We start from the raw sequence: 15,176 nt of genomic DNA on the forward strand, positions 1-15,176 counted from the left end.
TATCCAGGAACAGATGACCAAAAAAGACACAAGGACAGCAGGGTGGCTGGGGGGGCGGGGGGAAGACAAGCATGAAACAACTGGTTCTGGTTCAGCCTCTTTGCAGGGTTGCTTCTAAGAAGCCTGCAGACAGGCCCGTGTCCTAGAAGGGGAGCAGCAGGGGTGGGGGATGGGGGGAGGCTTTTCCAGGGATGGGGGACAGAGCCTGGCTCCTGGCAGCTGCTGGAACCCCAGCTGCCAGCTGGCCCAGGCACTGCCGCTGCCCCACTGAGCATGTCTACAGGGCAGGAGAGACAGAGCTGGGAGCACAGACCTCCCCGCAGGGACACCTGTACGAACCACAGACGCACACGCACTCGCCCACGCGTCCGCCCTGACCAGGGAATCGAGGGCCCCCACGTGAGGGCCTGCTCCCCAATCTTACACTACGTCTGGTGGTACGGATTCTTGCCTCCCTTCTTCCTCCTGGGCTGTCCTGCCGGCCATACCCCGCCACCCCCGTCCCCCCCCCGCAAAAAAACCCTGACCGTTTTTTTCATAAGCTATTTCTCAAAGTTAACAAAACAAACAGAACATAAACAAGAACGACAAGAAGCGGGGCGGGGGTGGGGACAACGACGACGACGACACGCGACGGACCAAAGAGTCTGCATGAAAAGCAAGCACTCGGGAGGAAAGTATTAGCAGCAACGTCGTTTGGCCTGGGCCCGCGCGGCGCCCGCTGCGTCCCCGGCCCGTGCGGCTACCGGCTGTTGAAGATGACCTCCAGCCAGCACGGGCAGCTGCTGATGAACTGGCGGGTGTAGCACTGGCCCCAGCCCTTCACAAAGCTGATCTGCACGGTGAAGCCGGTCCACGGCTGCTGCATGAACTCGTGGTCGTTGGGCCGCCGCAGGCTGTACGCCTTCTCATAGTCGAAAGCCTTGATGGAGAAACCGGGGAACACCTTGTGTACCAGCAGCGTCCTGGAGTCCGGGTTGTCCAGTGTGGCTGACTTGATGAAGATGGGGTAACTGCTGCGGTTGTACACCCACACGCCGTCCACCTCCCGCGTGAGCTGGATGCCGCAGCCGATCTTGCTCCGCACCTTCTGCACCAGCTGACTCTTGTTGTCCGAATTAAGCTGTCCAAGGCAAAAGCCATTCCCCTGAGGTAGATCATAGAAGATATCCAGGGAGGGCTCCTGGACACAGTAGAGCCTCCCCACTCTTGTCTTCTCCTCCCAGTATGCCACCACGCACCAGTGTGACCGATCCCCAGGCTCCAGAAGAAGTTGGGAATCTGCAAAACAAGATGGCGGACATGGTTGGTGGTGATGGGGGCTGACAGTTCCCTCTTCCTCCACGACAGCCAAGACCACCTCAGCTCTCATCAGGGATGGTGGTGGTGCTGGGTACATATGCGGCCAGCTCTGGAGTCCTCGTATGGGGGCGAGGGATGGAAGAACCCGCCTTTCAACACGGGGCTCCCTGGGGCACCTTGTCCCTCTCCCTACACCCCATCCCACCCCCCACAATCAGGTCAGGGACCCAGGACACCAGCATGTTTGCCTGTGGGGCCAAATGAAGCCCTTTCCCTGCAGAGCTCAGAAGCCAGGGAACCCTCAGGAACTCCACTGGTCCCAGTTTGGGGGCAAGAAAAGGCCTTCCGGATGGCCTAGAGTTACAGCCCTTTAAATTCAATGGGACCTGAAAAGCTTATGGCTTTAAGAGCCCCTGGTCCTCCTCAGGAGAAAATCAGGACCCAGAAGGCCTATTGTTCGGGCCTCACAGATGACACAGCCAGACCCAGAACCCAAGTCTCCAGACTCCAGGGTCCCCCCACTAGGCGGTGTCTGTGTTTGTCACCAACTTCTCAGATCAGCACCTCGGTCATAAAGGAGCACCATCTGATAAAATGTAAGTGCAGGTGGTTTGAGGCACAAACATCTATCTTCCTCACAGAAAGGACTGCGCTCTCAGTGTGTCTGTCAGCAGCAGCTCTGTACACAAAGAGCGAATTCAGTCAAAATGCCAAATCACAACACACGGATTGGTGTTAACCCAGACTACCTTGACGAAGCTTCCTCCAGCCCAGACAGAAGATTATGTGTCTGGGATGGGCTGACCTTCCCTCCAGTGCCCTTCCTCTGCCTGTTGTAACCCCCTCTCCCCCCTCCCTCCTCAGAAGCATGGAGACACCTTGCCCTGCCCCCCGTCCAGGTCCCCCCTCCCCAGCTTCCCTAAACTTGGTTCTTCCCACAGGCAGCCAGAAGACTGGGGTGATTCTGGTAAGGTGACTTTCCCAAACAGACACCCAGAGCTCTTTAAAGGAGCTGGGGGGGGGGGTCCTGTGGAGGGAAAGGGAGGCCCCAGCGGCTGGCATTCCAACTCCTCCTTAAGCTGGAGCCAACGGGGCAGGCCTCAGACTGGGAACCATAAATCTCCCCAGCCAGGCCAGGCTGCAGGAACGCTGTGGAACGCTGTGGTCTGCGGCGGCAGGGCGGAGACCGGAAGTCTTGTATTTGTTAACAAAAATGGGGAAAGGCAGAGGCCTCCTGCCTTCCCCTGCAGCCCCGCTTCTCACTCACTGGGGGTTCAGGGCCTGAAGGTGGGGACTGGCTGTGGGATGGCCGAGGCCGATAGAGCACGGCAGCTGGGGGTGGACGAGGGCTCAGGGACCTGTGTCCTGCTGCCCCAGCAGGCTGGGTAAAACCCAGGGCAGCTCTGCACACAATTGCTTCCAACCTTTACAGGCATGTTAGGACCTGGGAACCAGTCAGCTCCATTAACTTTTTTTCTTTCTTTCTTTTTTTTTTTTTTTTTAAAGCAGTAGCCAGTCTCGCATGGAGGTGTTCTGTGAGTAAGTCTGTACAACGTGCACTGTGACCCACGGGGGCAGCCACACACACCCTCACCCTGAGTGGCCACTGTCTCCTACAGACACCTTCCCCGCCCAAACTGGCCTTCCCGAACGCCTACCCAGCCAGCCAGACAAAATGGGGAAGCTGAGGGCTCCCTGCTCTCTCAGTACCCCCCTCCAAAAATCAACCCCAGAAAACTGGCCTGTCACTCCCTAACCCGTGGTTCTATGAAGCCTCAGTGTGAGAGAGGCTGTAAGTCCATGAGTGCGAGCGAGCGTGTGAGTGTTTGCGTGCGTACACTCTGGAACATATGGAAAAACAAGAGAGGGACAAGGGCTCCAAGCAGAGGTGACTCATCAGGCATTAACTTGTTTCTGCAGAGTATCCATCAACTGCTAATAAACTCCGGAGTGCTGGCAATCTTTGAACTTTCTTGTCGAGGGAGCTGGGCTCGGGGGCCTGTACCAAAGACCCGTGAGATCTGTGTAAGAGTTCTCTGGCGTGCAAGTTTGCTGGGGAGGAAGGCCCGACCGCCCTGCTGTTTTAGGGAGGAGGGTGTTTTGAAATGTAAGAAACTCTCGCTTATGCTTATTATCCCCACTCGCTTATGCTTATTATCCCCACTCGGGGCAACAAACCTGGTCTGGAAAGAAGATGGGGAGATGGGCGGGGGTGGGGGGGAATCGCTGGGAGGGAGGTTCAGAGACCCTGGGTGGAGCCTCAAGATACTTTGTTTCATGGAGCTCAGCCCTCCTGAAACCTGGCACCAGCTAGCTGGGAAGAGGAGGAGGGGTAGGAGGTGCAGGGTAGGGTTGGGTGGGGTGGGGGCCTGGATCAAGTTGCCTGTGCCAGGCCCACCAGGAAAGGGTAGGGGGCCCCCCACCGGCTGCCCAGCAGCCTCTGGGGGCAGGGGAAGCTGCCGGTGGGGGGTGGGGGCTGAGGTTGGAGTGGCCCAGAGCCCTAGGGAAGGGGGAAGGGGAGGGAGAGGGAGAGGGGGAAGAGTTCTGGCACATTTCTCTTTCATCTGCGTAGCCCGCAGGTCCACCCAGCAATTTGCCACCAGACATCCCTGGAAAAAAACTTTTTTCTGTTGAGGTTAATGGCCAAGCCCAGATCACCAGCAGTGATAGGTGTCCCTGTGCATGAACAAAACCCTGGGAAGCCCACTAGATGCCCTAAGCCGCCCTAGGACCCTCGCCAGCTCCTTCCCAGCCCTGCCCCTCCAAGCCTGCCCCATGGCCACCGCAGCCTCCCAGCAGCCAGCTACCTCCTCTCCTCACTGCTCCTGGGCTATCTCCGAACACAGAAACCCATGCCTTCCAGCAAGACCATCCCACCAGCAAAGGCCTCTTTAACACATCACACTTCTGGGGGCCTGGGACAACATCCTACATTGCCAACTCAGAGATGTGCCCCAAATTCCCCACCATTTTGGGCTCATTTCTGGGAAACACTCAGCATCATCTTCAGAGAAGCACAGTTCCCTGAACTGGGCCACAGCCCACAACCATCTCCCCACAAAGGTCAAAAGGTTTAGCTCCTACAGGGGCTCCCCGGGCCTCAGAGGGAGAAGCGGGGAGGCTTTCTCACACAGAAAAGCGTCCCTCATTCCAAGAACTAAGGAAGAACCTCAGAAGCCTGCCTTTGACTTTTCCTCATGGATGCTGATACTTATCCTCCAAAGGCAAGACTCACAGGCCCTTGTTAACTTCCCTCAGCTTTACAACCTTTTCCGGTATTTTCAGCAACTTCTCTGCCTCCTCCCGAAAACTATACAGGGGCTTGTTTTAAAACTGTATTTGTGCATTTTAAAGCATCCAAAAGAAAAGCTGTGTTGTAAAAAGCCAACTAATCAGATGCCTGCTCACAATTTTTTCTTTTTATTACAGTTTAGGGAATTTCTGGAGCAACCCCAGAAAAATGCTGAATCCGCCTAAAATTCCTTTAAGGTTGTTCTCCCCCTCCCCTTCCTCATTTCCCTTAAAGCATAAAAACCTACCCTTTAAAAGGAAGGGGGGGCTGTTGAGAAAGGAAAGGATTTTGCTTGTGTTTGCACTTGCATTAGGGAAGACCACTTAACAAGAAGCTCCCTGCCTCTTTACAAAGAGTTATTTAATTACCCTGGGTCATGAATGAACAGTCCTGACCCTTCTAGAAGACCGGAGACTCCTGAATGACTTGCACACCCAGGGTTCTCAAAGGCAGTGGGTGACCAGACCCCAGAATTTTCCATTTTTGTCTGAAGATGTAAGGACATGAAGAGAAATGGAGAGAGAGGACAGACCAAGCTCAGTGCCTCAATGGTACCATTTCTGGTCTCTTGCTTATGAAGCTGACCGTGAGGGCCAGAGAGGCAGGACTGTTCCAAAACACCCCGTGGTGCTCTAAGGACAGGGCACGGACAGGAGGCCATTGGTGCCCGGCTATACCATAACAAAGGAGTGCTGCTGGGGAAATAGGGGTCCCCGAGATTCTGGCCTTTCCAGACAGGAACACAGGGGGGAACCAGGCCAGTATAGACGGAGCCACAGCAGTGGGGACCACTGTGTTACCCGTGCCCAACTGCTGGGGCACAGAGGACAGGAGTAGAAGGTGGGCTAGGAGGAGTCTAACCCACTCTCCTCTCTGCAAGGCTCTTATAAAGAGGATGTCTCGAGGCACCTGGATGGCTCAGCTCATGAGATCCCAGGGTTCTGGGATCGAGTCCTACATCAGGCTCAGCGGGTAGTCTGTCTCTCCCTCTCCCCTTCGTGTTCTCTCAAATAAAATCTTTTAAAAAAAATAGAGACGTCTCTCCCAAAAATCCCACAGTGGGTCAAGGCCTGTGTGCCCCCTCCCCAGCGGCCCAGCAGAGGGAGACTGGGCAGAAAACAGCTGCTTTCATGCAGATGGCTAAGGGCAAGCAAAGGGCACACAGGGAGACACACAAGTTAAACCCAGCAACCCTGGAACGCAAACACAGCCACGCCTCGCCTGCCACAGGTCCAGGGTCCTCCCTCCTCGGGACTCAGGCGCCACCATAGGTTGCCTCATCCAGTCCTCCCCCCACCTCAGACATCTCAAAGGTTAACAGCACCCGTCAGCCCTGTTCCCCACCCTGGTCAGGAAACTGGCTGTCCCGAGAGCAACCAGCCCACTTCGGGGACAAGGACTGAGATAAGAGGGGCCATCTGTCCCATCTACTCTCAACCCAAACACTTGCGATGAACAAGGAACCCTGCTGGGTCTACTGTCCAAGCCCCAAAGACTGAAACCTATAGCCGCCGCCGTGGAGAAAACCCACTGGGTCTGAGCTCCACTCAGGTTCTAGAGGGAGCTACCATCTGCCATGTTTACAACCTCGTCCAGAACACCAAAGATTCTGCCAGGGCTCCCTCTGATTCCTACAGACAACCCTGGGGTTTGGAACGTGTTACCACAGGGGCTGAAACAAACTCCAAACACTTCCCAGTTAACCCTGAAAACGCTCAGACTCAGCCCATCACCACTAACCCCAAGTTCCTCCATCAAAGAGATCAGGAAATGGATTCTGGTTGGTAGAAGGCAGGACTGAGAAGGTTGGGCTGTTTCCAGACTCTGGAACAAGATCTGTTCATTGAGGTGGATTGGGGGGGATGGGGGGGGAAGCACAGGAGGACCATGGGGTCTGCTTCAAAGGCCGGAGAACTTGCTCTGGGGTCCCTGTGGTCCAACCAGCCGGGCTCCCCAAAACCTGGCTCCCAGGGAACTAGGATTGTGCGATACCCCCCACACCCAGCTAGAGTCTGACACCCCTTCAGACCTCTCTCCCACAGAACCTTGGCAGTGACTTAAGCTCCCAGAGCTCCCAGGGCCAGCCTCATAGGGCTGTTGTGACAATCTGATACAAAGTGGCCAGGGGCCATGACCTGGCTTGTGCTACACATGCTGGTCTCATCTCTCAGACATCTTTGCCTTGGGTTCTCCAACTTCTTGAAAACGTTACCCAATGCTACCCACCCCTTCTCCCCGCAGGGAAAAGAACAGTCTGGGTCATGCCCATACCTAATGAGCATTTACTATGTCCGGGCCCAGGTGGAAGGGATCACATGACAACGCTATGAGGTTGCATCCTATTAGTGTCTTTATGCTGTGAAAGGGGGAAAAGAGGCACCCAACAGAGCTGGAATTCCAGGCCAGAACAGTGGCCGATGTGAGCCGCGGTGGGCAGCTACCTCTGACCTCAGGTTACCGGCCCTCTCCAAATACTAGAGGAAGAAAATTAAGTGTCCTTCAGAACACGCTTTGGAAACATGATTCCTACTTCACATTTTACTTCACTACTTCCCTTTCAATGAGGACCCGAGCGTGGGGTCCAGCTCCCCTACACCAAGCGGGGGAAGGAACCGGGTTTCTTTGCCAGCAAGCCGCTCTACGATCTTGGCCAAGTGGCTTGCCCTCCCAGAGGCTCAGTCTGACCCAACCCTAACTAATACGAAGGAGGCGAGGGTACAACAGGACCCCCTCCAGGCTCTCCAGTCTCTGGCTACACTCTGTGATTCACAGAAGTGCCCCATCAGTATGAACACAGGTTCCATTTATTTTTACTACCTTCCGGAGAATAAGAAAATCACGCTGGGGAGCCTGGCACATTTTTGCATTTAATTTGCAACAGTAAGACAAAACAAAATCAAATCAAAAGGGAAAAGAGATTTGAGCCAGATTTTGCTGTGTCCCTCTGTAAACGGGTTTCTTTTTAAACGTGGGAAGGTACAAGCTGTGTGCGTTCTTTGGTCGCTCACCGCTCTCAGGAAGAGGAGGATCCCCAGGGGAGGGTCTCTGCCCATATCACCACTATGCTTCCCAATGTCCACCCAGGCCTGGTCCCCTCAAGTTTCTCGCCATCACCTCTCTCCTCCTGCAAGCTCTTGAGCTCACTGATTCGGCAGATCCTGCTTATCATCTAGGAGACTGATATCTGACTGTGCCTTACAACCAGTTACTAAAACTAAAATGGATTCCTTTACCCTCCACTCCCCCAACCGGCCCCACCTGTGTCCCCCAAGGCCCCTCAAATGTCCAAGGCCAGCCCCCAGCCCAGGGGACCCTCCTAAGAGCAGTATTTGGCCAGCAGAGACTATAACTGAGGGCAGTGCCGGGCAGGGGAGGGAAGCCACACAAATCAAAAGCTCCCATCTGTCTCGCCAGCCGGGCTGACATGGCTTCCTGTGGCCCAGCCTTCAGCCATGCAAATTATAGCATGTACCCGGCTGCCTGCCCTCTGAGGAGGCCCGCTCTGCCCAGCTCCGACAGGACTCAGAGGAAGGGTGGGGACTCCCAGCCCGGCCAACTCCATTCATAATATTTACAGTAAATGGGCCTTTGGCTGCTGAGTGTGTACCCAGCCTCATCATTTCAAGTTCGAATCTCAGGACTCTTCCCCTCCATGGCGCACCCTGAAGTTCCCACCGTGACCCACCCTCCCCCTAGAAAGGGCATCCACACACCTGCGTACACACAGCCCCCAGACCTGCACGGGACGTATCCGCCACGGTACCAGGTAGGACCCTGGCCACACTCCCAGAAGACAGAACAAGTGGGACCATCACCCAACAGGAAAATGTCCAAATCATTATCTCCAGGCTTACCCCCCAGCCTCCCTCCTAGAGAGAGACCAGAGATTCCCCCCCAAATTCCACATGTGGATTCCCAAGTGGGAAGGCATACATGAATCCGACCAAAGAATCATCTCTTAAACGAGTAGGAAGTCCCTCATCTTCTCTCCACTGACCCCGTCTAAGTATATGGGCTGCATGTTCAAACTCCGTAAGCGTCTTCATAAAAATGGATGCATACGTCAACTCTTTTGAAGGACACGACCCCCAGAGGTACAGAACACTTCCCGCCTGGTTCTGCGGGTCTTGGGGCTCTGCAGGGAGCTGCTTTTGCTGTGGGGCCCTTTAATAAAAGCCCCATGCACAACGACCTCCAGTACCCCAAAAAGCAGCACAGTATTACAGGACCCAGACACGGGCCCTGTCCCTGCCATCCCCCCCAGAGCTCCTGCTGGACTCCAGCTTTTCTAGAGGGTAGGAAAACCGTCGAAGACGTGGAAAAACACAGGGCGAAACAAAAGTCCTTTTCATCCCTCCCCTCCCCCAGCTCCCCTTGTTCCACAACAATTATGAAAACTGTTGGATGGGATGGCATTTTGAACATTTACTGCATTCCAGCCAATAAATTCCAATGCAGGATCTGATGGAAAAGCCTCCCTCTCCGGCCACCTCCTGGATCCCCGCCCCCATGCTCGCTCCCAGAGCCATCATTCCTCCTCTTTCTTTACAACCCAACACTGGGGCCTGGCCAGGCCCGGCCCGCACTGTACTCACAGGGAAAAACAACAGTACGACAGACTGGAGACAGTGTGCAGACTGGAAAAGTTAATCATTACTTCTGTCTACCTCTGTAATCTAATCTCTCTGGCTTTGACACACTCGCTGTTCAGCCACCCCAGCCCTTTCACCCCCAAAGCACCCAGGGCCTCCCAGGCCTGGGTGCCCACCCCGTGAAAGAGGAATGAAGCTTCCCCCACCCTTGACTGCCATGGTGAGGCCCCCAGAACCCACCAGAAATCGCCCGCTGCTCAGTGCTGTGTGCCCCACGTTTCATAGGACTCTGGGCCTCCCATACGTTTGGGTTCCAATCTGGCTTGTATTACTTGTGGAGAACCAGGCCGCCCATCCCCCACCGCCTCGGGACAGACTCGGCACCCCCACCCCTTGTGCTGGGGCTCCCCTTCAAAGCCATCTAGTTGCATCAGGAAGGAGGGCTGATCTGAGTCCCCCGCCCCACGCCATCAGTCCCAACAGACACACGGGCCAAGATGGCGCTGCCCTATGATGCTGCCCCAAAAAACAAATCCAGAGTTACCCCATGACCCAGAAATCCCACTTCTGGATGTGCATCCAGAAGAGTCCTGAAGAAATTAATGGCACACATGTCCACAGCAGCATTTTTGACCAACAGCCAGAAAGCGGAAGCAACACAAGTGCATCCACTGAAGGATGAATGAATGACGATGTAGAGACACCTACACTAAGAAAGGACGGACACTGTGGCACAGGCTAGGACACAGACGAACCTTGAGGAGGTTCTGAGGCGTGATATCAGCCAACCACAGAATGTCACGTGTGGGATGACCGCACTCCTATGTGGTACTGAGCACAGTCAAATGCACAGAGACGGAAGAAGCATGCTGCCCAGAGCCCGGGGTGGGAGGCCGGCTGGGGGGTTAGGGTTTTGAGGGGACAGTTTCAGTTTGGGAAAGAGAAGTGGTCCCGGAGGACAGTGGGGGAGGCTGCCCAGCAAGGTGACAGACTCATGCCACTGAGCTGTGCACTTCAAAACGGTCACGATGGGAAATGTGGGGTATATTTTGCCCAAAAAGAAGTTGGAAGGGGGGGCACCTGGGTGGCTCAGTGGGTTAAGCATCTGCCTTCAGCTCAGGTCATGATCCCAGGGTCTTGGGACTGAGTCCCCACCCACACTGAGCCCCGCATCAGGCTCCCTGCTTCTCCCTCTCACACTCCCCTTGCTTGTGTTCCCTCTCTTGCCGTCTTTAACAAAAAAAAAAAAAAAAAAAAAAAAGAGTTGGAAGGGAAAGGAAAGGAAAGGGAAAGGGAGAAAGAAAAAGAGACAAAAACAGAAGGCCCCACCTCTTCTAATACTTTCCGACGCTCCACATTAACCTGGAGGCCTTAAGTACAGGTGATTCATTGGTGGGCTTCCGCCCATCACAAGCATAAAGGCCCCCTGAAAATGCATGTAAATTTTGGTATGCATATGCATTTTTATGGGGATTCCTCAACTTTCACTCATTCTTGGGAGAATTTGCAGGCGAAGAAATGTGAAGAACTATAATGTTTTTATTCGCGCATGCAAGAGGCCATTATCTACCCAGCACCTCAGCAACAGGGGGTCTCATTACCTCCCCTCAAAATCCAAGAACCAAAGACCACACAGATCACAGGATGCTTTGCAAGCTCTGCAAGGGGACTTGGGAGAGACCAGTCCAACCTCTTATTTTGCAGATGAGAAAAACTTGAGGCCCTGGAGGCCACCGGCAAGCAAAAACTCCACCTTCAGCCAGGAAAAGTCAGCCAGCCCCTAGGGACAGACATGGGGGCGGGGTGGGGGGTGGGGGGGTGTGGATCTCCCTCCCATTGTCATTCTCCAGGGCCCCTCCGGGGACTCTTGCATGCCTCCCCACCGCAGGCCTCCTCCCCCAGGCAACACCCCCCAGCAGGGGTCTTCACTCTGACCCCACTGAGCTGGAGATGGGGCCCATCTATTTTTAAGAGCTGTACTGTGCACCCAAGCTCGCAGAAGACTCAAATGGCTCTTTCGCTCTGGGTTACTGATTAATGAGGGGGAGGGGCTGTGCTGGCTGAGAGGCTGCCCTGGGGCTGGCAAGGTCCCCTAGCACCTTCTCGAGACCCTTCCTGGCCTCCACATTTCACTCTGCCTACTGTGCAAGGAGACACTTTCAACTTGATTAGGGGCCTGTGAAAGCTGGGGAGAGGGTGAACGGGACAGGGTGACAAGAGCAGCTTGTGACCTCTGAGTGGCAGACGCAGAAAGGTGCGTCCAGAGAGCACAGTCATCGCCCGGTGTCGTACTGTTTCTGTTCCTGTTGAGCGGCCATCCCAAGTTCAAAGTAAAAAGGCAATTCTGAAATGAACAAACCAGAGAGCCACTAACAGTCCCTGGCCAGCGAACTGGGCTGTCTGACAGGAACTCCCAGCCTGACAAGATGAAACCGGAGTGGAGATCAGTTCTTTCCTTTTCTGCCCTGGATCAAACCCCACACCAAACCAGCTCTTGGACTGTTCCAGCCGGTGGGGTTCCACGGCAGAGCGAGAAGATCAATGGAGCAAGTGACCTCCACAAACGGAGCCCTCCGGCGGGCGGGGCGGGGAGAGCGTGGAAACGAACACGCTCTGGTCACTGCCTATTAGATCACCTCACACAACACCACCGCGGTGGGCCCGGACCCCCCGCATGCTGCTGGCATCTCAGAAACGGCCTCGACCGGCAGATTTAAAATTAAAAAGCGCGAGATGCACCCCCAAATGGGTGCATTCAGAACCAGAGTTCTAAAAGCAAAGTCAAGCTCTAGGGCTTTCAGATTGCCCCTGCCCTGTGGCTGTCCAGACATTAATACGATCTTCCGAGACATCAGTGTCTCTGTGGACCTTCTCCCCTGGCCCCCCACCCCACCCGGGGGCTGTGGTCCCACAACCCAGCCAGGGCGCGGCTGGTCACCTCCCCTCCACACCGCACACCCAAGTACTATCAGAGTCTGGGTTATAACTGTACCTCCTAATGCCACTGCTGTTATCTTAGCCATCAAGGGGAGGATGGGGGAGGGGGCTGGAGCGGGAGGAGACAGACCTCTGTTTATCCACCAGCTTTGTTTTATCTCAACTCTCAGCAGACCACACAACCAAAGCAGAGGCAAAAGCCATTGAGCGCAAAGCTCTGCCTACCCTTCGTGCTCAGACAATCCCTCCAGGGGCCCATCCCTGCACCTCTGCCTCGTCTTCCAACACCTCACCCCACCGCCCGCCTCCAGAACCCAAGGGTCCTGGCTCCTTCCGTCCTGTGGAAACCACCTGAGAAGCTGCCCTCCATCTGTATTCCGGACAGAGCCAAATCCCATTCCAGAGCCCTCTACCTCACTGACCCAAAAACACCTCCAGGAAAAATTTCTACCAGGGGCCCCCAAACTGCATCCTCCACACCTCACAGGGCCTAGCACATAGTAGGCACTCAATAAATCATCACTGAATGAACCAGAGACATGCCAGCTTCCTGAAGCGGCTGGGTACCCCCCCACCCCACCCCAGCTTTTCACCCGCCAGAGAGGTACAAGTGAACCTAGCTGGAACGAGAGCACGCCTTCCAGTCAGGGCTTAGCCAGAAAGGCTCAGGCTCCCCTCCCAGTGCCTGGTGGGGGTGGGAAGAGAGAAGCCCCGTCCTCAGCTACTTCCCAGCCAGCTGCAGCTGGTCCAGAGAGGGGTTTCCAAGCCCGGCGCCGGCCCGGCAACCTCCGTGGGCACACCACCTGCCCACAGCATTCTGCCTTGGCGTCCTGCTCTGTTTGGACAAGTTCCGCTCACCGAGTGTTCTCAACAATACTCTTACACACCCCACAGCTCTTGTTGTGTTATGAAAACAAAACAATGCACGCTAAGGGAAAAAAGCTGGGGTGCGGGGCGAGTGAGTGGGGAGCAAGAGCGTGGCACACACGAATCTCCTTCTGGTCTCCATCCTAAAGGGGGCCCCTTAGCAGCACATGCTGGGGCACTGGCCTGTGTCATCTGAACAATGACATCATAAGGGGGAGGCGGGGGGCTCAGAAACCCAGAGATGAGTAAATGGAAACTTGTGTTTTTATACCCAAGGACAATATACCACCTACTTCTCCACACCGCGTGGGACTGTGGCAAGCCCTCTTGCTGGGGGAAGCTTCTGGGTAACGGGTGGGCCCCATCACCCCTTTCCCCCACCACGCCTCAGGAGCGCCCTAGAAACGTAGTCTCAGAAGGTAAGGAATTCCTGGGGGTTGAGGGGGTGGACACGGGACTGGGCTCTGTGGCTGGAAAAATCAAGGCAGCCTCGACTCCCCGCCGGCCCCATGCCAGGCACCCATGTTAGGGGAAGGCAAGGCTGGGGTGGAGAGCTGCAGGCATGAGCAAATTCTTACCTATGTCCCCCGACCAAAAAAATAAGTTTTGTTTTGTTTTTTTTCCCTTTTGCAAGTTAAAACTGAGCTAATGACACTGGGTGGGGCTCCGTGTGGAGGACCTCAAGCAGCCAAACCAAAATTCACTTCCAGCCAAGAGCTGCTTGGCCCCACCATTTGGGGAAGGAAACTGAAAAAGTCATGAAAGATTCTTTAGTGAACCAGGAAATAAGGCTGCAGTTAACATTTCAACTGAAGGTGACCCTTCTGGTCAAATATTTTTTTTAATAATAAAAATAACAAAGTTCTCAAAAAGCCCCTTTCTTAAAGAAAATGGCCTAAAAGTCCTCGTGGGAGTGGAAGGAAGAAGGGGGGGTGTGAAAACCCAAAGAAACAACAAAACAACAACAAAAAAATTCAGGGCTGGCCTCTTCTTAGCCACTACCTTTCGCGAACAACTTTTTTTTTCTGGAGTTCTTCTTATAAAAGGAATGATGCAATTTCCTGTCTTATCCCAGTATTTCCTTTTCACTTACAAGGTGAAAGTTATCACTGTTTTAAACTGTCCTGAACTCCACAAAAAGCTTTTTTCCATCCAGGGCCCCCATTCCCAGCACAAAATCTCCCCACCTTAGAATGGAAACACCTTTTTTAGAGTCGGCTTCATTAAAGAGTCTCCAATGTCTGTGTGGTAGACAAAATCTCCCAGATCACAGCTTCCCCACCCCAGATCCCCAAGGACACCCCACAGGGAGACATGGAAGGGGCCCGGGGGCAGCCCCAGAATGTTTGGGTACAGCCGTCGCTGACAAAGTCAATGTTGCTTTCTTGGTATGTTAGCCACTAAATTGAGAACTGGACCTCAGCTGTTAATAATATCTTCCCGCTGAAAATAGCCCCGAGAGGAAGCCTCTCTGTGACAGTAGGCACCCGGCCAGACTCTGGGCTAGCCATTCAATCCCGCGCGAGGAAGATGGTAGGACCAGGAGTGACCTCCCAGTGGCCGTGATGTACAGTAACCTTTCACGAGGCTCCTGCAAAGGGAGGGCCCCCGGGGCAAGTCACCCGCCTCCCTCTGCAGCCCTATAACCTCAGTGGGGATGTCACACAGATCAGGGGTCCCAGGCTTTGGGGGATGGGGACAGCCCCAGCATCTACTTGGTTTCCAATCCCTGAGCTGGCCAGGCAGCAGGGAACCAGGCTGGGTAGACCTGGGGGGAAAATACGATCTGGGGCAGAGAGGAAACAAGGGCACTCACTTCCCTTGCAAAAAGGTCAGGCTCGGAAAGAACCACAGGGAACTTTCCTGCCTCTCATTTCTGCAACCCACATGGAAAAGGGAAGGTCAAAAAAAAAGAAAAAGAAAAAGAAAAAAACAACACTGAGAAGTGCCTGCTTCTCCCCACTTCTTCAGGGAGTTAAAGAGTTAGAGAAGACAGGCCCGTCCACGGGAGCCCCTCAACCTAGGAGGCCTCAGAGGTGCTCTGGGAACAAGTGCTTGTCAACAGTAGCTCCCAGGTACCTAACACAAGTTTTCCCATTTTTACTCTCTGGAATCACCGTTCTTGATTATCCAAGTATCAGCATGCATTTAAAAGTGACCACAGGTCACTACTTTAAAAAAAATTG

The 15,176-nt window shown here is 54.4% G+C and overlaps 1 protein-coding gene across 1 annotated transcript in view; it reads right to left on the bottom strand.

Moving 5' to 3' along the window:
* Positions 1-538: 538 nt before the first annotated feature.
* Positions 539-15,176, bottom strand: part of LOC111142744 (SMAD family member 7) — a 29,475-nt gene continuing 14,837 nt past the window's right edge. Inside the window, exon 4 of the mRNA XM_022496040.1 lies at positions 539-1,281. Within this exon, the coding sequence (XP_022351748.1) occupies positions 743-1,281 (539 nt within the window). The 3' untranslated portion in view covers positions 539-742. The remainder of the gene's footprint in view (positions 1,282-15,176) is intronic.

The sequence above is a fragment of the Enhydra lutris genome, unplaced genomic scaffold (genome assembly GCF_002288905.1).
Source record: "Enhydra lutris kenyoni isolate GAN:26980312 unplaced genomic scaffold, ASM228890v2 scaffoldscaffold8, whole genome shotgun sequence".
Taxonomy (NCBI): Eukaryota; Metazoa; Chordata; class Mammalia; order Carnivora; family Mustelidae; genus Enhydra; species Enhydra lutris.